Source organism: Natator depressus, chromosome 24 (genome assembly GCF_965152275.1).
Source record: "Natator depressus isolate rNatDep1 chromosome 24, rNatDep2.hap1, whole genome shotgun sequence".
Taxonomy (NCBI): domain Eukaryota; kingdom Metazoa; phylum Chordata; order Testudines; family Cheloniidae; genus Natator; species Natator depressus.
The window spans coordinates 14,833,843-14,859,541 of NC_134257.1; the positions used below are offsets into that span (position 1 = coordinate 14,833,843).

The 25,699-nt window shown below is 55.2% G+C and overlaps 2 protein-coding genes across 2 annotated transcripts; both read right to left on the reverse strand.

The window, feature by feature from the left end:
* Window positions 1-3,864: 3,864 nt before the first annotated feature.
* LOC141977216 (V-set domain-containing T-cell activation inhibitor 1-like) lies at window positions 3,865-6,790 on the reverse strand. The gene is made up of 4 exons (XM_074938584.1): window positions 6,762-6,790; window positions 6,533-6,614; window positions 5,135-5,539; window positions 3,865-4,579 (listed from the first exon to the last, which is right to left on the reverse strand). The coding sequence occupies exons 2-4, from the start codon at window positions 6,588-6,590 to the stop codon at window positions 4,512-4,514; spliced, it is 531 nt and encodes a 176-aa protein (XP_074794685.1). The 5' UTR covers window positions 6,591-6,614; window positions 6,762-6,790; the 3' UTR covers window positions 3,865-4,511.
* A 2,404-nt stretch (window positions 6,791-9,194) lies between these two features.
* Window positions 9,195-16,976, reverse strand: LOC141977066 (cytochrome c oxidase subunit 6B1). The gene is made up of 4 exons (XM_074938314.1): window positions 16,843-16,976; window positions 15,704-15,819; window positions 10,415-10,515; window positions 9,195-9,452 (listed from the first exon to the last, which is right to left on the reverse strand). The coding sequence occupies exons 2-4, from the start codon at window positions 15,807-15,809 to the stop codon at window positions 9,399-9,401; spliced, it is 261 nt and encodes an 86-aa protein (XP_074794415.1). The 5' UTR covers window positions 15,810-15,819; window positions 16,843-16,976; the 3' UTR covers window positions 9,195-9,398.
* Window positions 16,977-25,699: the final 8,723 nt, after the last annotated feature.

Genomic DNA, 25,699 nt, shown 5'->3' on the forward strand with positions numbered 1-25,699 from the left:
CCCCCGGCCAGCTCCGCCAGAGGGCTGGACTCAGGGGTTTACAGGGTGGGCGCGGGGCTGTCCCTCCGGAGAGAGTGCCTTGTTCCCCTGGAGGTGGATGGGAGGAAGGTCAATGGATACTGGGATACGGGCGCGGAGGTGACACTGGCCTGGCCCAAGGTGGTGGCCCCAGATCGGGTGGTGCCCAACACCTACCTGACCCTGACGGGGGTGGGTGGGACCCCATTTAAGGTGCCCGTGGCAAGGGTACACCTGAAATGGGGGGCCAAGGAGGGCCCCAAAGATGTGGGGGTGCACCACCACTTGCCCACTGAGGTTTTGATGGGGGGAGACCTAGAGGACTGGCCAAGCAACCCCCAGACCGCCCTGGTTGTGACCTGTAGCCAGAGCCGGCAAGGGGCACTGCGCCCTGACCTTGGGGAGGGTACCACACCGGAGGCGCAGGACCCTACCCTGGTGGGGAGGGAGCGCCGAGGGGCACGGCTCAGAGAGGCTGTGGCCTCAGACCCAGCCAGTGAGAGGGAACTGGGCCCCATCCCTTCCCCAGCCGCTGAGTTCCAGGCCGAGTTGAGGAAAGATCCCTCCTTGCGGAAGCTCAGGGACCTGGCCGACCTCAGTGTGGTACGAATCATGAGGAGAGGTTGCCAGGAGATGTTCCTGTGGGAGAAGGGGTTCCTGTACCGAGAATGGGCTCCCCCAGGGGAAGTGGAGTCCTGTGGGATCAGGAGGCAGCTGGTGGTCCCCCAGAAGTATCGCCGCAAGCTACTGTACCTGGCCCATGACATCCCCCTCACAGGGCACCAGGGAATCCGGCACAGCCGGCAGAGGTTGCTACAGAACTTTTACTGGCCTGGAGTCTTTACCACTGTCCGGCAGTATTGCCGATCCTGTGACCCCTGTCAGAGGGTGGGGAAGGCCCGGGACAAGGGGAAAGCAGCTTTGAAACCTTTGCCCATCATAGAGGAGCCTTTCCAGAAGGTGGCCATGGACATAGTGGGACCTCTCAGCAAGATGACCCGGTCAGGGAAGAAATACATTCTGGTGGTGGTAGATTTTGCCACCCGCTACCCCGAGGCAGTGCCCTTAGCTTCCATTGAAGCAGACACCATGGCAGATGCGCTCCTGACCATTTTCAGCCGAGTGGGGTTCCCCAAGGAAGTCTTGACAGACCAAGGATCCAACTTCATGTCGGCCCTGCTCCAGTGCTTGTGGGAGAAATGTGGGGTCCGGCACAACTGGGCCTCAGCTTATCACCCCCAGTCCAATGGGCTGGTGGAGAGGTTCAATGGGACGCTAAAGATGATGCTGAAAACCTTTATGAACCAGCACCCACAGGATTGGGACAAGTACTTACCTCACCTGTTGTTCGCGTACAGGGAGGTGCCCCAGGAGTCTACCGGATTTTTGTCTTTCGAACTGTTATATGGAAGGAGGGTGAGGGGCCCCCTGGACCTGATGAGAGACGAGTGGGAGGGGAAGGCCACTCCCGATGGAGAGTCAGTGGTGGAGTATGTCCTGATCTTCCAAGAGAGACTGGCTGAACTCATGGGCCTGGCCAGGGAGAATCTGGCCAGATCTCAGAAGAAGCAGGTCTGGTATGACCGCACGGCGCAGGCCCGCACCTATGCCACCAGGGATCAGGTGATGGTTCTCATTCCCGTGAGAAAGAACAAACTACAGGCTGCCTGGGAGGGCCCTTTCAAGGTTGTCAAGCAGCTAAATGAGGTAAACTATGTGATGGAGCTGTCGAACCGGGCGCGCCACCGCCGGGTGTACCATGTGAATATGATGAAGCCATATTATGCCAGGGGGAATGTGGTGTTGGCTGTGTGTGGACAGTGGGAGGAGCAGGGAGATGACCCTTTAGTAGATCTATTCCCTGGGACCAGAGCTGGTTCACCCCTGGAAACAATTCCCCTCTCGGATCAGCTAACCCCTGCCCAGCAAGCTGAGGTCAGGGGGGTGCTGCATCCGTACCGACAGCTGTTTTCCAACCAGCCTGGACGCACTAATCTGACTGTCCACTGGGTGCAGACAGGGTCACACCCGCCGATAAGATGCTCCCCCTTCCAAGTCACAGGGAAAACTGCTCAGGATCTGGAAAGAGAGGTCAGGGACATGCTGGCTTTGGGGGTGATCCAGCCATCTGCCAGCCCTTGGGCCTCGCTGGTGGTGCTGGTCCCCAAAAAGGACGGGTTGGTTCAGTTCTGTGTGGACTATCGGAAGCTCAATGCCATCACTGTATCTGATGCCTACCCCATGCCCAGGCCTGATGAGCTCCTAGACAAGCTGGGAGGAGCTCGATACCTTACCACCATGGACCTTACAAAGGGCTACTGGCAAATGCCGCTGGATGCAGATGCCCGGCTGAAATCGGCCTTTATCACCCCGCTGGGGCTCTACGAGTTCCTGACCCTGCCTTTCGGCCTCAAGGGAGCACCGGCCACCTTCCAGCGCCTGGTGGATCAGCTACTGAGGGGGATGGAGAGTTTTGCCATGGCGTATATTGATGACATCTTTGTGTTTAGCCAGACCTGGGAGGACTACGTGTCCCAGGTTAGACAAGTGCTGGACCGACTCCAGGGGGCTGGGCTGACTGTAAAAGTGGAGAAGTGCAAGGTGAGGATGGCTGAAGTATCTTACCTGGGCCATCGGGTGGGGAGCGGCTGCCTAAAGCCGGAACCAGCTAAGGTGGAGGTGATCAGAGACTGGCCCGCTCCCCACACCAAAAAACAGGTCCAAGCCTTTATTGAGTTGGCAGGATACTATCGAAGGTTTGTGCCCCGCTTTAGCGCCATAGCCACCCCCATCACTGAGCTATGCAAGAAGGGGAAGCCAGACAAGGTGGTCTGGACTGAGCAGTGCCAGGAGGCTTTCCGGGCGCTGAAGGAGGCTCTGGTCAGTGGCCCAGTTCTAGCAAACCCAGACTTTGATAAGCCCTTTATGGTGTTCACCGACGCCTGAGACACGGGACTGGGGTTGGTGTTAATGCAGGAGGATGAAAAGGGGGAGAGACACCCCATCGTGTACCTGAGCAAGAAGTTGCTACCCCGGGAGCAACACTATGCGGCCATCGAGAAGGAGTGCCTGGCCATGGTGTGGGCCCTCAAGAAACTAGAGCCATATCTCTTCGGGCAACACTTCACCGTGTACACCGACCACTCTCCCCTGACCTGGCTGCACCAGATGAAAGGAGAACGCCAAACTCCTGAGGTGGAGCCTGCTCCTGCAGGATTACGACATGGACCTAGTCCACGTGAAGGGAAGTGCCAACATGATAGCAGATGTGCTGTCCTGGAGAGGGAGCCCTGAACTTCCCCAGGTCACTGGTCAGAGTGACCCCGCTCAGTTCAGTCTCGAAGGGGGGAGAGATATGACGCAGTGGGGTGGGGGGAGTGTTGACCTGGGAATGTGGCAGGGCAGTTTCATTGGGGATGGGAGACCTGAGAGCCTGTCACCTGAGCCAGGAGGGGGAGGTGGAGGTAACACCTCTGCCCAGGAATGTGAACAGAGGCTGCGGGGCGGGGGGGGGGGGGGGTTAGTTTCAGTTTGGTGTTGGGTGGTGGAACGCAGGGAACCCCAGGGCTGGGCTCTAAGCTCCCTGCTCCCCCAGAAGGACTTGACTGAGGGGTCCTGGTTGTACCCACAAACTCTGTTTGAGACTGTGTCCCTGTTGTCCAATAAACCTTGTTTTACAGGCTGGCTGAGTGTCTCAGTGAATCCCAGGAAGAGGGGTGCAGGGCCTGGACTCCCCCACACTCCGTGACAAAAGCATATTCCCATTACATTATATTCACTCATTAGCATATTTCCATAAAACATATGGAGTGCAACATCACACCCCAACCACTTCAACCAAGCCAGATTTATTAATTACGGTAAGATAAATGGTAAGAGATTATAAGTAGCAGGCACAGAGATCAGAGGTAGTAACACAGAAATAAAAAATTTGCAGGCTAAATTCTACAAAGGACAATTTGAATCAAGCAGTCTGTCCCTCTCATAGATGTTACAGGCAGCTCACACTTCTCAATACACAGGCTGGATTCTTTTCCCAGCTTGGGACCAATCATCCTCCCCTGCTCCAGCAGGTAAGATTGAGTCACGGGTATTTTTAGTGAAAGTCATGGACAGGTCATGGGCAATAAACAAAAAGTCACGTCCCTGAATCATAACAATATCACAGTGGTTAATATGGAGGCTAACTTTGCCCAAGGACAATAAACGTAGTGCTAAGTGGAGTTTGTAGCTGCTCTGTACAAAGAAAGGCTTCATTGCCCGGGAATCCTGACAAGCAGCCCTGGGCCCGTCCCCCAGGAGATGTCGCCAGGAGGCTGAGCCCACTGTGTCCAGCACGCACCTGTAGCACTTACAGTCTGCACGCACAGGGGTCTCTCAGTGCAGCCCTCGGTACCCGGATCTGGTTTCCCACACAGCAGTTTCTTTGGCGAGGCCAGTGCCCAGGCATCGCTGGCAGCCAGGACTTGTCTGCAGGGGGCATTTTAGTGATGTCACCTGAGAACGGGTAGGATCAGCACCAGGCAGAGACTCAGCAAAGGGACCCAGCTGCCGCCCAGCCCTGCAGCAAGAGAGGAAAGCTGGGGGGAGCTGGCAATGAGTTACAGCAGGGGTAGTCAATTATTTTTTGTCAAGGTCCAAATTTCTTGGTCAAGGTCCAGAGAAACATTTTTCACACCCCAATAACAATAATGATCAGTACATAAAATTTTTTTTGCTGTCCATTTAAAAGCGTCTGGATTTGGCCCGTAGTCCGCATATCGACCACCGCTGAATGACAGACACAGTGCCCTCAGGCTGGCCCGCATCATGGTATGATCGAGCAGTTCACAGCTTTGCCACCAGATGGCAGCAAATGTGCATCCAAACTGGGCCCGATCCACATGGAACATCTAGGGTCAGCCTAGGCTAGATCTCAAGAGAATCCCAGCACCACCGCAACTAGATCCAGGGCAGCTGGCGGTGGGGCTCAGTGAAGAAGTGATTGACTGTCCCAGCCTGCGGCTGCCCCCCACAGCTCTTCCACCACCCCACAATCCTGATCTGTAGCCCCTTCTATCCCAACCCTGGGCTCCCCGCCCCACCCCCAGACTCACTGGGGCACCAGAATACTCACCTGCAGCATTTCCTGCCATCCCAGTCGGCTTGTTCAGGATGTGGCTGGTTTGAGCCACTGTGAGTTGTCTAGTCTGCAAAGTCCCACCTAGCTCAGAATGAACATGGCAGTGATAGACACCCTCGTCCTGCGTGCGGACGCCCCTCAGCGTCAGGGACGCGTTCCCCCGGGCCAGCCCCTCAGGATCCAGCCAGGTCCGGTTCCTATAAACCTCGTCCTGTCTCGCCAGCTGGTCCTTCCCATAATAGTGACTATGAACCACCAGGGCCTCTGCCCCCGCCCCCTCCTTCTGCCAGGTGAGGGTCAGATGCTGGAGGTTCATCCCGGTCTGGGACGGGAAGGGGCAGCTCAGGGTGACGTCCCCCCCAAACCGAGCGTTGATGAGTGACTCGGCTGTGATGAGCCCTGAAAGGGAAAGAGAGTCAGGGGTAGCGATGCCAGCTGCTGCCTGGACCTCCCCAACCCCCACTGCCCAGCGACCCCAGATGCAGCCCCTCCCCCGAGGGACCCCACAAATCGCAGCTGCAGTTATACACAAGCATCACAATTTAGTTCACAGACGGAAGAATGGAGGCACAAAGGCACTGAAATGATGGACTCAAAAGTCACCCAGTCAGTGGCAAAGTCAGGAAGAGAACCCAGGAGTCCTGTGTCCCAGCCCCCCCAACCACTAGGCCCCACCTCCCTCCCAGAGCCAGGAATAGAACCCAGGAGTCCTGGCTCCCAGACTCCTCGGCTTTCACCCAGTGGCCCCCAGCCTGGTCTCTGCCCCGGGACTTCTGGGCTGGAGCTCCAGGGGTCCCCCCACTGCAGGGGGAAGGGGAGGGGCAGAAGCAGTGACCCACCTCACACAGGAGGCGGGGGGGGGGGGGAAGAGAAGACTGAGCTCTGATTGGTTGCTCCGCCCCTAGTATAGGCGGGGCAGTGAGGCAGACAGCCAATCAGAAGGCAACTTCCCTCAGTACTTGTTCAGATAATTGGCCGCGTCTCCCTGGCGGGATTTAAGCCCCGCGCTGGGGAGAGACCAGCGGCACCCGCTGCACCGCCCGCCCCCGCCCCCGGCCCCGGCCCCGCCCCGCGGGGAGAGCTCGGGGCGGCTCCCACTGCCCGGCCGCTCCCGCGCCTGGCTCACCCGCGGGGAACCTCACAGGGGGCGGGGTGGGAAGGCGCAGGGACCCCAGACCCCGCCGGGGCCGGTCCTCCCCCCACAGCGCCCCCCCTTCCCGCCCGCGGCCGGCAGGGGGCGGTCCTCCCCCCACAGCGCCCCCCCTTCCCGCCCGCGGCCGGCAGGGGGCGGTCCTCCCCCCCCCACGCGGCCCCCCTTCCCGCCCGCGGCCGGCAGGGGGCGGTCCTCCCCCCCCACGCGGCCCCCACGCGGCCGGCAGGGGCGGTTCTCACCCCACAGCGACCCCCACGCGGCCAGCAGGAGCAGGGGGCGGCCGGAGCCCGGGACCATCGCGCTGCAGAGGGGCGAGAGCAGCTGGAAGAGATGGGGGGAGAGTGGGTGTTAGCAGGGGCCGGGCCCAGCATCTGCCACCAGCGGGGGGGACTGGGCTCTGCCACTGCCCCCTCCGCCCCATCGCATCCCCCCCGCACTGCCGGTCACCGGCCCCAGCCCCACACGCACCTGCCCGTCTCCGAGAGAGTGTTGGGGCCGGCGTCAGGGAGTGGGGGGGTTTGAATCTGCCGCGTGCGATCCTATTGGACAACCTGCTCCCAGCAGCGCCGCCCCCGTCTCCCTTACCCCCGTTGATTGCGTTGGGCCCCCGCCCACACAGCCCGCCCCCCGTTCCCTTGTAAATCTGCCTCCCTGGACGCTGGGAAGTCTGCCCCGGGCGGGAGCCCAGCTCTGCCCCCACCCACGTGGGGCTCGGAGTCCAGCCGGGGCGGGGCGCTACCCCCTGCAGCAGGGCTGGAAGAGCCAGAAACCGAAGAAGCTCGATCTGGTTCCTTTCTCCCGGGGAGGGACTTGATCCCGGTCTGTCAGCGCCCCCCGGGACAAGGGCCGAGGGAGACCCGACGGCCAGAGCCAGACCAATCCCGACTGCAAACAAGCGGCAGATTTTCCTCAAGGAAGGGAATTGACCCTTGGAACAACTGCCCCAGGGACAGGATGGCCCCTCCAGCCCTTGGAGTGGCTCCATGGAGATTGGGTGTCTGCCTGTAAACGTGCTGTGCTAGCTCTCCCATCAGATGTGGGCTGAAGGCAGGGGTGTGTGTGTGTGTGTGTATGCTCCTCACCTACCCATCACCCCCAGCCCTCCGGAGCTCAGCATCGGGCCCCTTCCCCACAAGCCTCCCCAGCCACTCCCTCCCCCAAGCAGGCTGAGCAACACCCAGCCCCTCCGCCTCCAAATCAAGCCTAGGAAACAGCTGTACACCCTTGTGCTTCACACCATGTTTCCCTTGCTCTCACATCCTGCCCCACACCAAATGGTGAGACCTACTGTGACCTGCAGAGGGCAGAGAACCCCAGGAGGGCAGCCTGCACCCCACTCTGGATCCATAGCCCATCAGGCGTATCAGCTGCCTGCTCATCCACGGAGCCATGAGCCCAGGCATGTAGTTGGTATGGTGCACAAACTCCTGACACCGGCCCCTTCTGCAGCAAGGGAGACCCTGGCACACATCTGCAAAGGGCGTGTCAGCATGCAGCCCCTCCAAACCTTCTGTCTAGATTCTGACTGCACTTGTCCCCCCACCTCCCAATCCATGTGCACCCTGGCCACACAAAGTCACGGGACTTCCTCGGCAGCCTGCTCCCAGTGCTCGCCGCAACTGCCGTCCCTCTGGAGCGATGGAAACTGGACACTCCCCCCCCCCCCCGAATCACACCTTCCACTGGTGTCCACTGACTCTTTAGATGAGTGGGGGGTGCTATCGGGGGCTCTCTGCTCATTGTTCCCCCCCCCTTGACTTTTAACCCTCCCTCCCATCTCTGCTTTTTCATTGGTTGACCCCAGAACTTCAGTCCCATGGCTCCTCCCCTTGGATTGAGGGGTCCTTTACCTGGGGGTGGGGGGGCCTTAGGCCAGCAGTCTCTTGCTAATCCAATAGGGCACAGCTGTTGTGCCACTTTGACAGCACCAGTCTAGTGAAAGCTACACCAGCCTGCTAGGGGGGTGGGGGGGATGATACCATTACAAAACTGCTTGTACTGGTCTAGCTTGTTCCCGGTACAGGAAGGCCCCTTTATCCTCGTCTACCAGCAGGGAACAGACTGGTGTGATGACAGCAGTCCCAGGACACGGCTCAGCAAACTGGGTAGACTGGCACAAAAGCCAGCCACAGATCAGAGCTAATTCTCACCCCTTCATTACAGTGTTGCATGTCATCAGGGTGAAGAAACATTTATGAGATGTGTCAGTCAAATGCCTTGAGGACACAGAGCAAGACCTGGCATGTACTAGGTGCTGTACAAACCCATAACGCTGCAGTAATGGGAAAAGTGCCAATGGCCAAAGAGGCAGAGAGCAGCCGGGAGAGCAGGGGTTAAACGCTGCAGGAGACAGGAATTCCCGCTTGAAGGGTTGGGGAAGAACAGACAGGCTAGCGCCCAGCCATCAGCATTCGCCGGTGGAGCGACCTAGGCCGGGATCGTCAGGATGTCTGAACGAGTTGAGGGTGGAGAGGTAGCTCAGCTCTCTCTGGTTCAGGGTGGGGGCTAGCGGTGCTGTGCCCCCTGTTGCTATTCATTGCCTCTCTACCGCAGAGAGCTGCCACCAGGAAGCGCTGCAACAAGCTTGCCAAGCTGAGGCACAAGCAGCCCAAGTTCCAGACAGCCTCCTGCCACATGACGTCTCTTCCTTTCATCCCCGCCTGCAACCCCCGGGGGGACGGGAGAGAGAACGGAGCTGCTTCCTCGGCGCAGAACGCAGGTTTAGAAGGGTGACAGAGGCTGGGCCAGTGTCACCCTCTAATTGCACATGCAAGACTCCTGGGTTCTCTCCCCAGCTGGGGGAGGGGAGTGGGGTCTAGTGGTTAGAGCCAGGGGGCTGGGAGAGAATAGCTCCTTAGCATATCCCGTCATGGTCCCAACGAAAGAGAGAGACAGATAATGTAGGTTTCATCCCTTTACTTTTATCATCAGAGTTTGCAAGGCCCAGACTCTGCCCCATCGCAGGACACCGAACTCTCGAGCAGATGGGACCGAAGACAAAGACAATCAAAGAATCGGCCGGAGACATCGAACCGAGGGGCCGAGCAGAGCCACTGTGCCCCGGGGCAAGGGGGCACAAGTGGCCGACGCACCAACACCAGCCAATCAGATCTTGCCGGGAAAGGTCCCTTCTGCCCGGCGCTCATCCCAGGCGTTGACCTGAAAGAGACCAACAGGTTCCATTGATCACCCATTCCTGCATGATCAGAAGAAAGGAGCTCCGGCTTGGGGCGGGAGGGGATGGCCAGGACTAAGGCTAGCTGGATAATGGCTTCTGGACTTTTCTGCACCATTTGTTTGCGGAAAAGCCAGAATTTTGATTAGTGCCTCATGGAAATTGTACTTCGGGGCCACCTCCCCCCCCCCCCCATTCTCTATTGGTGGAGCATCCTGGTTGGACTACAACTCCCATAATGCACAAGGATCTCCTCTTGGGGAGGCAGTTCATTCATGCTAACCCCTGACCACAGTGCATCATGGGAAATGTAATACAGCCAGGAAGCCTAGTTCATAGAGGGCAGGGGGCCAGGAAGAAAAACTACAATGCCCATGAGACATTGCAGCAGAGGAACCAAATGGAAATATTTTGGTTTTCAAGCATTCAGCTTTGATGACAATTTACGATTTTTCCTGCAAGAAGCAGACACTTGTCATGAAAAATTGTTCCGTTGTGGATCTGATTTTCCATCAGAATCACCCGACAGGGATGTGCCAGAGCTAGGACATGTAGATTAATCGCCTGTATAACAAGGCAACACTTTTTCTTAGTGCTCCAGCCAAGGGGCTACAGGCTGGGGATTCTCCAAAGGGAACTCCCTGTATCCCACAATCCTTTGGGTCTGCAAAGGATTATGGGAACTGGGTCCCTGGGCAATTTTTCAGGTGGAGGGGCAGGTGTGACTGAAGAGGACAGGGGCCCACACAGTTCCTGGGGCTCTAGATCACAGAGACCCTCATGTTGCAGCTTCCTAGCTATACCAATCAGCTCCTGCAGCCATCTCTAAACAGAATTAACGCAGATGCAGACCCAATTCCGAAAGGCGCTGAGCGCCCTCTGCCCTCCCCCACACGCCTGATAACCCTGCTTTCTAGCCAAGAACCTTTCAGCCCCAGTGACCTACCCAAGAGATGGGACAGAGGGACGTGTACACACGGCGGTACCACTGGCAGCATGTGGTGTCGGCTCCCTTGGCTGCCATGGCTTTCTCGCAGCGATGGAAGTCTACAAGAGAGAGAGAGAAGTTTCAAGGCTAGAAAAACTCCCCAAAGGACAATCCTGATGCTTCTGGGGCAGCAGTTTCATAGATTCCAAGGCCAGACGGGACCCCTATGATCATCTATCTGACCTCCTGTACAAAACAGGCCATAAAACTTCCCTGAATTCCTTCCCAGAGCAGATATTTTAGGAAAACATCCAATCTTGATTTAAAAATTGCCGGTGATGGAGAATCCACCACAACCCTTGGGAAACTGTTCCAATGGTTATTACTCAGTCAAAAATTAACACCTCATTTACAGTCTGAATTTCTCTAGCTTCAACTTGCAACCCCGGGATGAATCATAGAATATCAGGGTTAGAAGGGACCTCAGGAGGTCATCTAATCCAACCCCCTGCTCAAAGCAGGGCCAATCCCCAATTTTTGCCCCAGATCCCTAAATGGCCCCCTCAAGGATTGAACTCACAACCCTGGATTTAGCAGGCCAATGCTCAAACCACTGAGCTATCCCTCCCCCCAATCACTCCACTGACTTAACAGGACTTACCACAGGAATGAACTTGGGGAAAGCTGCCTGCCAGTTGGAGTACCGGGTTTAGTCTGGGGCAGGGGGGTCCAACACAATAGCCCTGCGTGTCCCCCTTGAGAGGCTAGTGACAGGGAGGGGGAGGATTTCTAGCCCTTGGCACAGCGGGAGCAGGAATCCTGCACTGCAAAGTGGCGTAACTCCAGCACCATCCCTGTGGATTGAGTCCTTGCTGAAGCCCCCGCCCTCCCGCCTCTCTTCTCCCCCCCCCCCAGTGTCTGGCTCACTCTCGGGATGGGCGAAGTCTGGGATCACCCCTTCCCTGCATAGTCTTGCTTTCCACTCCGTGGGTTTCTCTCTTGTTCCATTTTTATTTTCTATTTTTGCATACTAATTAGGTGCCTGCTTTTTAGTTTGGTTTTATGGCCTACATATTCTCCATGTTTCTCTGGCAGCTGATGGGTCTCTGGGGATTGCTGCAAATTGCTTATGATGCAAATTGCTTATGATGCTAGCAGATTGAGGGACGTGATCCTTCCCCTCTATTCAACATTGGTGAGACCTCATCTGGAGTACTGTGTCCAGTTTTGGGCCCCACACTACAAGAAGGATGTGGAGAAATTGGAGAGAATCCAGCGAAGGGCAACAAAAGTGATCAGGGGACTGGAACACGAGTTATGAGGAGAAGCTGAGGGAACTGGGATTGTTTAGTCTACGGAAGAGAAGAATGAGGGGGGATTTGATAGCTGCTTTTAACTACCTGAAAGGTGGATCCAAAGAGGATGGATCTAGACTATTCTCAGTGATAGCAAATGACAGGACAAGGATTAATGGTCTCAAGTTGCAGTGGGAGAGGTTTAGGTTGGATATTAGGAAAAACTTTTTCACTAGGAGGATGGTGACACACTGGAATGCGTTACCTAGGGAGGTGGTGGAATCCCCTTCCTTAGAAGTTTTTAAGGTCAGGCTTGACAAAGCCCTGGCTGGTATGATTTAGTTGGGATTGGTCCTGCTCTGGGCAGGGGGTTGCACTAGATGGCCTCCAGAGGTCCCTTCCAACTCTGTTATTCTGTGAAGCAGTAGGCCTCTTTTCCTCCGGTGGGTTCTCAGTGCGGGAGGAGCGGGCAAGGGATAAGTGAATCTCTGCAGACTGATCAGGCAGTCCCCTAACCTGTTCTCCTGAAGATTGAGCCGCACTTACAGCTGGAGCATTCATATTCTCCTCAGGTCTTCAGGAGTACGTGGACTGAGAGGGAGCAGTTTTTGGAATGAAAGTTTGGATGGTGTTAGACCTTCGTCTACCAGAGTGAAGAGCCCATTATTAAATATTTGTTCCCCACTGCAGGAATATAGGCCCATGTTACATGTGGGTGAACTGTGGTTTTAAACTGAGTTTGGATATTAGCACGAGCAACCAGCCCAAAGCACGTGAGATCAGGAATGAGAGGAGTAGCTGTGACACACATGTAGTGACCCATCATGGTATCGGCGTTATCTTACTTAAGGTTTGAGCTGAAGTAACAAATAAAACAAGGTTAATTGGGTACCGGGGGCAGTAAATAATTGGCTATTTAATGAACTGCTTCATCCAGCCATAGCTAAGGTCTGATAATTGGCAACGACATCATAGGTTTATTACAGGGTATTAAAGGATTCTCTGCAAATACCCGCCTGACCAAGTTGGAGGCAAGCAATATGGGGCCAAGTCTACACTGCAGGCTTATCTTGGCATAACTCCGTAGCTCAGGGGTGTGAAAAATCCACACCCTTGAGCGACTGAGTTATACCAACCTTAACGCCCCCACGTGTAGACAGTGCTATGTCAAAGGGAAAGCTTCTCCCATTGACCATCGACACAGCTACTGCCTCTTGAGGAGGTGGATTAACTACACCACGGGAGAGCTCTCTGTCATCGGTGGCGGAGCATCTTCACTTAAATGCTGCGCCGATGCAGCGTTTTAAGTGTAGACCTGCAGGATTTAGCACGTTTGTAAGTATCTTGGTCAAATGCTTATCAAGGTTTTGTTACTGTAGTAAACTGCTTATTATTTAGGTGTGTTTGGAGTAATTGAATTAATACCATTTGGCCTTTCGATTTAATAGAGGAATTTATGGTTAAATTAGTGTCATGGGAATACCCTGTATACCTCCTCCAACTCCCACACAAGCACTTACAGACTGGGATCAAGCCACCCCTTAACCTTCCCCTGAAGCTAAAGAGATTGAGCTCCTGGAGTTTCTCACCATAAGGCAGCTTTTCTAACCCTTTAATCTTTCTCCTGGCTCTTCTCTGAATCCTGCTAATTTATCAGCATTCTTCCTGAACTGTGGACACAGGACTCCAGTCGCGGTCGCACCAGTCCCGATTCAAAGGGAAATCAACCTCCCTGCTCCTGTTCAAGACTCCCCTGTTTACGCACCCCAGGATCGCATTAGCTCACATTGGGCCAATTACACACCATGACCCCAGATCTGTTTCAGAGTCACTGCTTCCCAGGAGAGAGTTCCCCAAATGAAAGGTTGAGGGATTAAAGACACCCATGGCTGATAGGCCTTGAGGAGGCTACACCGATGCTAATAGCGACAGGTGCTGAGCACTGGAAGTCAATGGAAATTGACAGCCAGCTGCTAGCCCTTATTCTGTACATGCTCAAGGACAAGCTTGCTTCTCCACTGCTCTCTAACGCACCTTAGATTGAGGGCTCGGTGCTAATCTGGCCCCCATTACCATTGTATCTGAGCACCTCAAAATTTTTTTCCATAGACCAGTTTTCCACTGGAAAATGCAGTTTCACCAGAATCACAGACTTTGCAAGAACATGTTGATTTCAAGAATTTTCAAGGGGAAAGAGTCAAAACGAGTCTTTTCATCAAGGTCAAAATGTTTTTTTGAGACTTTATCATTTAAATTTGTACATTATGTTAACTTTTTATACGATATTTATATTATATGAAGAGTCAAAACAAAACATCGTGATGGTTCTGAACCAAGTTCTGAGGGAATTTTCATTCCATGGAGAATTTTGAAAGTTCAGCTTTTTGTTCTGATTTGGTACCAAAATGTTCAGAATTTCCCACTGAATGGAAAACCAACTTCCAACCGGCTCTGCTTTAATGGGTTTATCCTCACCACACTCCCATGAAGCAGGGCAGTGCTATTACCCCATTGGACAGATGGGGAAAGTGAGGTACAGCGAGGCTAAATATCACACATGCAGTAGAGCAGGAAATTTAATCCCAGGTTTCTGCAATTCCAGGCTAGCAGTGCCCTAACCACTTGGCCATCCTCTCTCTCGTTACCAAGAGACAATATGCTACCAAAGCCTTTAAGAGAAGAAATTTTTTAAGCCGAATATTGTTTAGGCCTTATTAAATGAAAGCTAAAAAGCCCAGAGCTAGATTTCTCCTTGCAGTGCTGGAAGCCAGACACATCGGTGATATGGACACAGACATCAGCAGATTTTTTTTTTTTGGGGGGGGGGGGAGGGGGAAATCATTGAAGGTTCTCTCTGTCCTTCATACAGCAGCATAATTCCAATTTTCCATCCTTCACAGATGATGTTTGAACAAAAGCTGCTGCAGCTTTACTCACACGCGTCCAGTTGAGCTACTCACAGGAGTAACAGGCTGAGACACGGAGTAACTCAAGAGCCTGGGAAAAATGAGGTGTTCAAAGCAATTCTGGATTCATGGAAGCCTGTTTGGGCCAACTGAATTGGCCATTATGAAGCAGCAATTCAGGATGGATTGCCTAGGACTGGAAGTTCAGACAAGTCCATCATAGCATCTAATGAGGGCCTGTTAAATTAGATTAATAAACAAACTTCCCCCGTCACCTTTAGATTGACCTTTGGGGCAGGACTTCTGTACTGTGCACTGTACAACAACATCTAACAAACCAATCGTCTCACTGGTATCTCAAGTTTGGGATGGCATGTACCAGAGCTTTCTATTTCCTGGTTTTCGGAGGGTTAAGTTTAGCCCCTCCCCACATTCTGGAGGGCATGAGGTAGCACCAGCTGCCTTAAACTCTGCATTAACTAAATCTGGAGGCTGTTGACATGCACTTAATGGAATGTGAAGCAAATTGGTATTGGGCTCAAAACAGGGGAGGCCAGGTCAAATTCTCTGGCCTGGGTTATACGGAGGTCAGACTAGATGATTTAATGGGCCTTCTGGCCTTTAAATCTATTCATCTCATTCAGGGGACTTCAAAGGGTCTACACACCATGTGTAGAGCCCTGCAAATCTGTGGATATCCACTTTATATCTGCAGACCATGTTTGCAGATTGGATGCGGATACATATTTTGTATCCGCGCAGGGCTCTAACCGTGTGCAAAGTTATGCAGGTCCTTAAGTCTTTGCAGGATCAGGGCTTCAGGTTATAAACTCTTCAAGACAAGGACTGTCTTTTCATGGCACGTGTGCCGAGCATGCAGCACAATGGGGCCCCCATGGATGGAGGCCATTAGATGCTACCTTAGCAGTGCATAAATTTAGAGTCAGTTACAGGAGCCGAACGCAAATGTGTTTCATCATTACCTGGATATTTTTAACTATTTAAACAATAGACAAGAAGCGAAACTGACTAGGTCTGTGTCACCAGCCAAAGCGAACAAGCTGCATCAGAGTTCAGATCATTTGGTTGCTAACAGCCCATCTCACCGAGGTAGTTCTGCCAGCAGTTGCGAGTCTGGTTCTGATTCGGGAACCTGCTGTCGAAGGGGGCAGTTTTGTAGTTGTCCAGCTTGGCCTGGATGCTGTCAGCCATTTTTCTTGTTCTAGGGAGAGGGGGGAAAAGATCATGTCATTTGTATTGTGGCAGTGCCTAAAGATCCCCAAACAGGGCCCCATTGTGACAGACACAGAGTGAGAGAGAGTCCCTGCCCCAGCTGAGATTGGGGTCCCGTTGTGCCAGGCACTGCCCAGACAGACAGACAGAGCCAACCTCTACCTCAAGGAGCTAACAATTTAATCCCCCCAAAGCCTCTGAGCTTTGCGCAGCAGGGGAGCCCCAGCAAGAATGACAGCGCTCTGAGCACGGGCTTCACACCCCTTTGCTCCGGGATCTGGGTCCCCCACCATGGTATTTAGACTCGCAGCTACATTCCTGTCCATGGGAGGCAGCAAGTGAAGGCCCCTTCGAGGTACCACTGGGGCCGGTTTGCAACACCCCTACATCAATCGATCCAGGGAGCGCAGCCAGAACAGACTCAGAGAGCCAGCTCCAAGGCAGGGAAACCTTTGCGGTCTTCCTCCACTGACGGCTCCGCAAGGAGAGTCCTGAGGGGAAACCGGGGTGAGCTCGGGGGCCTCCCATCGCCCTCGCCATCTGCCGCAAGAGCCAGCCCCTGATCTCACCCCATCCGCCCCCTGGGGCTGAAACCCTTCGGATCGTGGCGGAGGGACCCGCCGCCGAGCACCCAGACCCCCCTCGCGGGCCGCTTCGCCCACGCCGGCTTCTGCGGGGGCGGGGGGGTTAAACCCCGGCGCGAACCCCCCCCCCGAGCCCTCCAGCGGGTGCCCCCCAGCGAGGAGGCCGGAGAAAGGCCGCCGATCCCGGCCAGGGCTGAGCCGAGTCCCGGGGGGGGGGGGGGGGGGTTGGCCCCAGGTTCGCGGGCTTCAGGGCGGGGGCTGCGGCCGCGCGAGGGGCCCGGGTTCGAGTCCTCGGGGCGGGGGTCCCCCCCAGGCACTGGCGGTGCCGGCGCGGAGGGAGGAGCCGGGGGACAGGGGGCGATCCCCCGCCCGGGTCCGGGTCCGGGTCCGGGTCCGGGTCCGGGTCCCGGTCCCGGTCCCGGCCTCACCTGGGCGGCGGCTCTTCTTCAAAGTGACTTTCACCCTGAAACCGACGGCCTCAGACCGGAACCACAGAGGCGGATGGGGCTAGAGAGGCGCCGGAAGTGACGGTTTATCATGCAGGAAGATGGCGGGGAGCATCGCTGCGACCTCCCGCTGCTACCATAATACCCGGACACACAGTGCAGAGACTTACCACAATACACATAATAAACGGGCACGAAAAAAAAGAGACACTGTTACCATAATACTCATTTCAGAGTAACAGCCGTGTTAGTCTGTATTCGCAAAAAGAAAAGGAGTACTTGTGGCACCTTAGGATTTGTGCTGGAAATGGCCCACCTTGATTATCATACACATTGTAAGGAGAGTGATCACTTTAGATAAGCTATTACCAGCAGGAGAGTGGGGTGGGGGGAGAGAAAACCTTTTGTAGTGGTAAACACCCATTTTTTCATGCTTTGTGTGTACAAAAAGATCTTCTATACTTTCCACTGAATGCATCCGATGAAGTGAGCTGTCGCTCACGAAAGCGTATGCTCAAATAAATTGGTTAGTCTCTAAGGTGCCACAAGTCCGCCTTTTCTTTTTGCATAATACTCATAATAGTCGGACACGCAGAGAAGACACTGTAGATTCCGCTCCCGCTGCTCAGCCACCAGCTGATCCCACCCCGCGTGCAGTGAGAGGCTCCCAGGGGGTGCTGCAGTCACCAGCCCAACCGGAAACGTTGCCCCAAGTGGCTCGGTAGAAGAACCATGCCAGTTGCCAGGCCCCTTTACACGCATCAAACACCCAGAGCCTCTGCCGGTCAGACCCAACCAGCCCCGAACTCCTTGCAGCTGCACCAGGCCCACTTTAGGCGTGAGCTGTGGGCCGGCTAGGTGATGGCCCAGGGCAGCTGGTTCAAGGGGGCACTAAGGGGGCTGTGCAAAGGGGGGTTGTCAGTGGGATGGTGCCGCTCTTAGGGTGACACCCATCCCTTATTTTAAGGGACATCCCTTGTTCATTTTAACATTACATTGAAGCTCATAGGAACATAAGAACGGCCATCCTGGGTCAGACCAAAGGTTCGTGTAGCCCAGTATCCTTCCTGTCTTCCGACAGTGGCCAAAGCCAGGTGCTTCAGAGGGTATGAACAGAACAGGGTAACCATCAAGTGATCCATTCCCAGCTTCTGGCGTTGCACTGTATGCGTGAGAGCAGTGGAAATGCAAACTGGAGAAAAAATATCCCATCTGCAAATGGAAATGGTGTTTCCTTCAATGTCCCTTAAAATAAAGGATCCTCCCTTATTTTCATGTCCTTTCCCCTTATTTCTGTCCAACAAAGGTGGTCACCCTGACCCCTAGGGAGGTGCTGTTCAATTTTAACTCTGAGGCCTGGTCTACACTTAAAATTTAGGCAGATGCTACGGCCCACGATGCTGTGATATATCCACCCCCCTGAATGTCGTAGTTATCATGACCTAACCCCTGCTATAGACACAGCTAGGCCAGTGGACGAATGCTTCTGTTGACCCAGCTGCTGTCGCTTGGGGAGGTGGTGTTCTTACAGGGTACGTCTACACTTAAAACATGGTGCCGTTGTAGCGCTTCAGGGTAGACACTCACTTCAGTGATGGGAGGGGTTCTCTCAGCCCTGGAGTTAATCCACCTCCCGGAGAGACGGACACTCTGTCAACAGAGGCCTCGTCTACACGAGAGAGTTAGGCCGACATAAAGCAGATTACGTCGATCTAACTCTGTAAGCGTCTACACTACAATGTAACTCCCCCTGATGTAACTCACCCACTACACTGACAGTAGTGTAGACATGGCCTAGGTTGTGCTGCTTTCAGGACACACACGTTTTGCTGTCTGCTGTGGGCTTGGCAGAATTCAATTTTTATTTCTTTTTATAATTTCAACAGAAAACCTTGATGTTTATTTATAAGCATTTGTAAAAGCTGTGTAACCATTTAAATTTTCACGGTTGTGGGACATTATGGTGGGCGGAGATCAGGCAATAATTATTCAATGACTGTAGGCATTGAGACCAACAAGTTAAAGCTTTATAACCATTGAAACACAAGGTGTCAACATCCCATGTCAAAATATACCAAGTAAATAGCCTTAAATCTGATACGTTCTCAAGCTGTGTTTTTCTTCCTTTGCCTCTCTGTATAGTCCGCTTATTCTCAGTGGAAATAGTTTTCTGTTGGTGTGTGCGTGCACAATGAAATCGACGCTCGGCAATGTTTACTGACACAAATTGAATCCTTCCAAACTTAACTGCCGTTCAGTTTTTAATTAATGTCAAGCTTCTTCCGCATTTCAGCGGCTTCAGCCCTGGCACGTTCCTGACTGGTGGTTTGGACTCTGTTTAAAGGGTGCTAGATGCTGTTTGACCCTCCCTGTCAAGTGTTTGAAGACAGAGCTAACCAGTCTGGTGTCTTCTCAGTTACCGTTAGCTCTGAAATCACTGATCCAGCTGGTCCAGGGGGCTGATGAGCTAGGATGGGGACAGTGTTGTGGTGGAAGACAATGCGGAGGCGGCAGGAGCAGCGAGGTTGCCTAGTGAAATTGCTAGCACAGAAATCGCTGAAGAATGGCTTTGGATCACAGTGAAGGCCGAAGAGGGCGGGGGGGGGGGGCAAACCAATGAATGCAGCCGGGGACTCGCTGACCTCAAACCCCCAACTGCATGGGGTGCAGCGGAGGGGAAGGGGAGTGGTGCGTTAGAGGGGCATTCGTTCAATGGACATTTGTACAGCACAAGATGGGAAACTGAGGCAAAGCACTATTACCAAGGATACCATGGGGCAGGTGTTTTACGAATGGTTTGCATTGCTGCAGTGCATTCCCGCATCAGTGCTGAGTTCCCTCTCCCCTTAATTAAAGGTTTCTCTTGCTATAGATTCAGACAGACTTGGAGCTCGTGACTAGGAAAATTAGAGGGGTCCAGAGGCAGTAGAAAGATCAAAAATCCCAGTCCCGTAGCTCCTGACCATTGGTTCTTTCTCTGCTAGCAGCTGGGCTCCCCCAGCCCCCTGAGCCAAGCTGGCAAGAGCCTGTGAAATTGTGGCTACCAAGTGACTGACTTTGCTCGCGGAGGGGTGGAGCTGCTGTCGCTCACTCCTGGGATCAGGGACTCTGCGGCGTGGGGGGGTTTGCATAGCAAGGTATGTTTCCAGCAGCAGCAGCCAGCTGATCACCTAGGCGCACGGACACCCCAGCAGCCTGTTGGGGGGCGGGACGGGGTGGGGTTTTGAATCTGCCATGTAAAGATCCTATTGGACAATCTCCTCCCAGCAGCCCCGCCCGCTGCCTTCCGCCCCTCCCCGCCCCAGTCTTTGATTGGTGCAGGGCTGCAACTGTTTGGAACGTTGATACTTTGTTTCCGGTTTGGGCTCCCCCCGTCCCCGCCAGCCTGGTTCAGCGCCCAGTGGCCCATGCAGCCCTGGCAGTCAGCTACAGCCCCAGTTGCCCTCCCTGGCCGGCTGGGGTTGCCAGTTTTGGCTGGACGTTTTCCTGGAGCCAGGTTTCATCACATGATGTAATCTTTAATTAAAGATTACTCTTTAATTCCTGGAGGGTTGGCAACCCTACCAGTGGGCGGTTCCCTTGTTTTCTTGTAAATCTGTGCATCCCTGGAAATGGGCAACTTTGCCCGGGAGCCCAGCTCTGCCCCCCACGTGAGCGTCAGTGGCCACAGCGGGGGTGGTGCTACTTCCCACCAGAGATGGAAGAGCCCCATGGGGCCAAAGCCACCTGAGAGCAGGAGACCGAAGGAGATTGTTCTATTTCCTTTCTCCTAGGGAGCGACTTGATCCTGGTCTATCAGCCGCCCCCCCCATTCCCCCCCTCCCCCCCGCTCCCAGGGAGGAGATTTTGGGGAACAGAGGGCTCATTAATCCAGCAGACAGGCGGAGTGAGAGCCCACGGCTGGAAGGTGAAGCCAGACAAATCCAGACTGGAAATAAAGGGCAGATTTTCCTCAGGGAGGGGAATTGACCCTTGGAATGACTGCCCCAGGGCTGGAATGGATTTTTCCACCCCTTGGAGTCTTTCATGGCGGTCGGGCATCTCTCTGTAAAAGCTCTGCTCTAGCTCAACCATCAGATCGGGGCTGGAGGCCAGGATCCCCAGGGAAGGTTCTCCAGCCTGGGCTAGGCAGCAGGGCAGGTTGGATGGTCCTTTGGAGCTTAATCAAATAACAGGGCTATAAGCACAGTACAGAGGTTCCGGCTGGTTTCTTTCCTATGCCTGGCCTACCCACACATATTGTTTCTCTTGCTTCTCTGAAGCAGGCCTGATACCAGTCAGCTCTGTGTTCTTGGGAACCAGGGCACTGTATCCAGCCTGTCTGACCCATGAAGGACACCCCCCACCCCTGCTTGAACCAAACCTGATCAGAGAAAAGACCTGCAGAGAGCAGTGAAGGGTGGTGGGAGACAGTTAGACCCCTCCTGACAAGAGTGATAGGATTTAGGCAACTCCCCTAGCCTCATCTACATCAAAGATGGGACAGGGAGCCATCTCCATTAGCATACAGAATGGAAACCAGAGATTCCAAGGCAAGAACCGCACTGAACTCTGGGACCAGAAAATCAGGGAAGCACTTCATCCTGGGCGATCTCTGCTCCAGATGTTAATGAACCTACGCCTGCACACACCCAGCTCAGCCGTTATCAGACCAATTCTAGTAATGAATCTTTGATTGATATCTAAAATATGGAAGCAGCCTAACTGCATTGTGAGCTCCCTGGAAGGAGCACAAGGCATAGCCAAGAGTGATCAGCCCCTATTGTCTAGCCTACAGAAAACCCTTGAGTCATCAGTTTACCCATAAACAAATCTAGTGTTCTCCCTTGAACCATTGTTGTTTCCCTACAAGAAACCCCGACCCACGCTCAAGTGTGTTCTGATGCCTGGATCCAAACTCCATATCCGTTCCACTGGGATTTCATCTTCTCCTGACAGATTGTGCTGGGGGCTCTGCCTGTCTCCAGCACTCAGGACCCTGAGCTACTGCCATCACCAGGGAACCCCGACCAGTTCAAACTTCATAGAATGGTGAGATCCCAGCTCTCTCTCTCTCCTGCTCTCTGTTTTCTTTTCTATCTTAGGTATAAGTTTCTAACCCTGACTTGTTTGATCAGGTATAGTTGTCTATATATGACTTTGGTGATCTTTAATAATGTAACTATTGTGTTTGTTTAGCCTCTTCTTGTGTGGTTATCACTATTTTTCAAGAAATAACTTTTATGGTTACGCTGGCAGCTTCCCTCCCTCTCCCTCTGAACTGTACTCTTTTGTGTTTTTAGTTTCCCCATTTACTCTGCAGCAACGCTTCTCTCACCTAAGCTAAAGATCCCTGTAGTGCCCAAAAATACTGTGGGGTTTGCCCATCAAGGGGGTTCCTGCCAGAATAACTGTGATGTGAAAGGGGGGATAGGCACATGCTGAACCTGTGACTTACAAGGGTGGCAGCTTGGAAGTGCGCTCGACCCAGACTACTGAGTCCAGGGACATATAAGGGGTCAACCTGAAAGTGCTGATTGACCCGGTCCACTCAGACTTGCTGTTAATATGTGTGTGTGTGTGTGTGTGTCCATCCGGTTCTGGGGCTGGAGAAACCCAGCCCTGGGGATCCTAGGTGCTGCAGGGTAGCTCCATTGGGAGGGGACTTGCAGAACGGAGAAGTAGCGCTCCATGTGAGAACACACGTGACACAAGTGGTACATGGATAGAATTACAGAACACCGCCCCCCTAACCCTATTATTAACCCTAATAAATGAATATACCCCAAAATAACGGGCAAAGCTGGTAACAGGCCCTGTAGGAGGGTGCTCCTCACTCCCGGCCCTCTGAAGTTCGTCATTGGGCCTGCAACCCTCCCTGGCCACCCCGACACCACCTAAACCAGCTGGTCTGCCCAGTACAGAATAAGCCGGGTCCACTGACCAGGAGAGGTTGGGGCTGAGTCCTAGGGGATCGGCTGGAGCAGAGCTGGAATCACCGTGAGCAAGATCTTGCACCACACGGGCTCCATCATCACCCAACTCCTGCTGTCCCGGCTCTACCATCCGGCCGTGCCCCTCTGCCTGGTGCCCTTGACCTTGGCCAAGAGCTGGGAGACCTTCCTCCCACCGTGAGAATCGGGCCCCTGCCGTGGCCTGTTACGTTCCCGGCGTGCGCACACAGAGACATTAGATCAAAATAGAAAATCCTCCTGTTGGGAGGCTGCAATGTCCCACAACTTTTTTGCCTAGACCCCGGGAACCTCATCTGACACACAAGAACCCAGCCCAGTGAGAGACAAAGCAGGCTGCTCTCGAAGGGAACGAGGTACAACTCCCCCCACCTTGCTTTAAGCTGACTCAGACTGACTCTAGAGCACTCTATCCTGCCAGCTGGACTGGTAACGCCACTGGGAATATGCCAGGTGAGGCCTGCATTTGCCCCCCTCCCCATGCGCCCGTCCCACCCGGGAACCCGGTGCATGGAGCCCCGGGTCTGCCGATTCCTGAGCAGCTGCTGTATCCACGCTGCCACCTCTGGTGCAGCGGGGAACAGCAGCTTATGAGCCCTGTGGGTTCAAGCACCATTCACTATCCCTCCCACTGAGGTCTTGATCGATTGGTGGAGCCTACTGCCGTCCCTGATTGGCCAGGCACGCTATTTAAGGCCCCGCTGGCGGGGCTGAGCTGTGTCCCAGGACTGACACACTCTCAAAGAGGGTGGCAGGTGCCTATGCGGCTGGGGCAGGTGACTGGCAATGGGGGCAGTTGCAGAGCCCAGCTCAGCTCAGTCCCCCCGTCCCATCTGCTGGCAGACGCTTGACCCGGTCTCTGCTAACAGGGTCTCCCCCCCTTGTCTCTTCCAGATTTGTCTCCCTGCAGTACGGTGGTCCTGGGCCCTGGCCACCCCCTACCCCTGCTGTCTGTGTGTGGGGGTCCTGTGGGGTGAGTACCACCCCCTGCTGGGGGTCTGGAGTCCCTGCCCCTCACCCATCCCCTGCGTGTTTTCCATCCCCACTGACTTGGCGGGGCAGGGCAGAGACCTGCCAGGAGAGACCCGCTCTGGAGCCACACCAAGCTCGGGCTGGGCCATGCAGCTGGTGTCGCTGGTCTCTCCCCAGTGCGGGGGTTAAATCCCACCGCGGCCCCCTCGGCCATGATCCTGGCCCCCCCTCCGGGGCACAGGCTGGAGCTGCTGCCTGGGCGGTGCTAGCCAGGGAGACCTGCAGTGCCGGGGTGGGAGCAGCGGTTCCCTCCCCATGCATGCCGCTGAACTTAGTGAGAACAAGGGGGGAAGCCACCTTCTGATTGGCTGTCTGCCTCACTGCCCCGCCCACTCCAGGGATGGAACAACCAATTGGAGCTCAATCTCCCTCTCCCCCACCTCCCCTCCTGTATGAGCAGGGAGACAGCGCCTCTGCCCCTCCCCTTCGCTCCTGCAGCCCCTGGGGCAGTGGGGGGAGCCCCTGGAGCTCTCGGTGTGCCATGCCAGAGAAAAGGGTGGGAACCCCTGGGTGAGAGCAGTAGAGGCTGGGAGCCAGGACTCCTGGGTTCTAACCCCGGCTCTGGGAGGGGAGCGGAGTCATAGAATCATAGAAGATGAGGGTTGGAAGAGACCTCAGGTCATCTAGTCCAACCCCCTGCTCAAAGCTAGAGCTGACAACTTTCCAGTTGCAAAAGCTGAACATCCTAGCTCCGCCCCTTCCCTGAGGCCCCGCCCCTTTCCCCGCCCACTACATTCCCCCTCCCTCAGTGGCTCGCTTTCCCCCGCCCTCACTCACTTTCCCTGGGCTGGGGCAGGGGGTTGGGGTACTGGAGGGGGTGAGGGTTCTAACTGAGGGTGCAGGTTCCAGGGTAGGGCCAGAAATTACGGGTTCAGGGTGTGGGACTGGGCTCTAGGCTGGAGCAGGGATAAAGGCTCTGGGCTGGGGGTGTGAGCTCTGGGGTGGGGCTGGGGATGAGAGGTTTGGGGTGCAGGAGGGGGCTCTGGGCTGGGGGTCGAGCTGAAGGATTCGGAATGTGGGAGGGGGCTGTGGGTTGAGGCAGGGGGTTGGGGTGTGGGAGGGGGTGAGGGCTCTGGGCTGGGGGTGCGAGCTCTGGGGTGGGGCTGGGGATGAGAGGTTTGGGGTGCAGGAGGGGGCTCTGGGCTGGGGGGTGGAGCTGAGGGATTCGGAATGTGGGAGGGGGCTGTGGGTTGAGGCAGGGGGTTGGGGTGTGAGAGGGGGTGAGGGCTCTGGGCTGGGGGTGCTGGCTCTGGGGTGAGGCTGGGGATGAGAGGTTTGGGGTGCAGGAGGGGGCTCTGGGCTGGGGGGTGGAGCTGAGGGATTCGGAATGTGGGAGGGGGCTGTGGGTTGAGGCAGGGGGTTGGGGTGTGGGAGGGGGTGAGGGCTCTGGGCTGGGGGTGCTGGCTCTGGGGTGGGGCTGGGGATGAGAGGTTTGGGCTGCAGGAGGGGGCTCCAGGCTGGGGGGAGGGATTTGGAGTACAGGAGGGGACTGCAGATTGAGGCTTGGGATTGGGGTGCAGACTTGCTTCCGGTGGCTCCTGGTCAGTGGCGCAGTGGGGGGGCTATGGCAGGCTGCCTGCCTGCCCTGGTACCGCGCTGCACGCTCCCCAGAGCCGGCCAGCAAGTCCGGGTCTTAGGGGGAGGCGCGGCCAAGCGGCTCTGTGCACTGCTCTTGCCCATAGCCACCGTCCCCCCTCCACAGCTTCCATTGGCCGGGAACAATCGGCCATAGCTCCGCTGGGGTCAATGCGGCCAGATCAGAGGCACTAACTCCATGGGTGCTCCAGGGTTCAAGCACCCATGGAAAACAATAGGGGGTGCTCAGCACCCACCAGCCACAGCTGTTTGGCGGGGCC

Bases quoted from the DNA above. Each gene is read 5' to 3' on its own strand.
- LOC141977216 (XM_074938584.1), bottom strand. From the start codon at position 6,590: ATGGTCCCGGGCTCCGGCCGCCCCCTGCTCCTGCTGGCCGCGTGGGGG. The intron at 5,540-6,532 runs GTGAGAACCGCC...TTTCCCTTTCAG, and splicing joins CGCGTGGGGGTCGCTGTGGG to GGCTCATCACAGCCGAGTCA. The intron at 4,580-5,134 runs GTGAGTATTCTG...CTCTTGCTGCAG, and splicing joins GATGGCAGGAAATGCTGCAG to GGCTGGGCGGCAGCTGGGTC.
- LOC141977066 (XM_074938314.1), bottom strand. From the start codon at position 15,809: ATGGCTGACAGCATCCAGGCCAAGCTGGACAACTACAAAACTGCCCCC. The intron at 10,516-15,703 runs GTGAGATGGGCT...TCTCTCTTGTAG, and splicing joins CTGCTGGCAGAACTACCTCG to ACTTCCATCGCTGCGAGAAA. The intron at 9,453-10,414 runs GTAGGTCACTGG...GGTCTCTTTCAG, and splicing joins CCCTCTGTCCCATCTCTTGG to GTCAACGCCTGGGATGAGCG.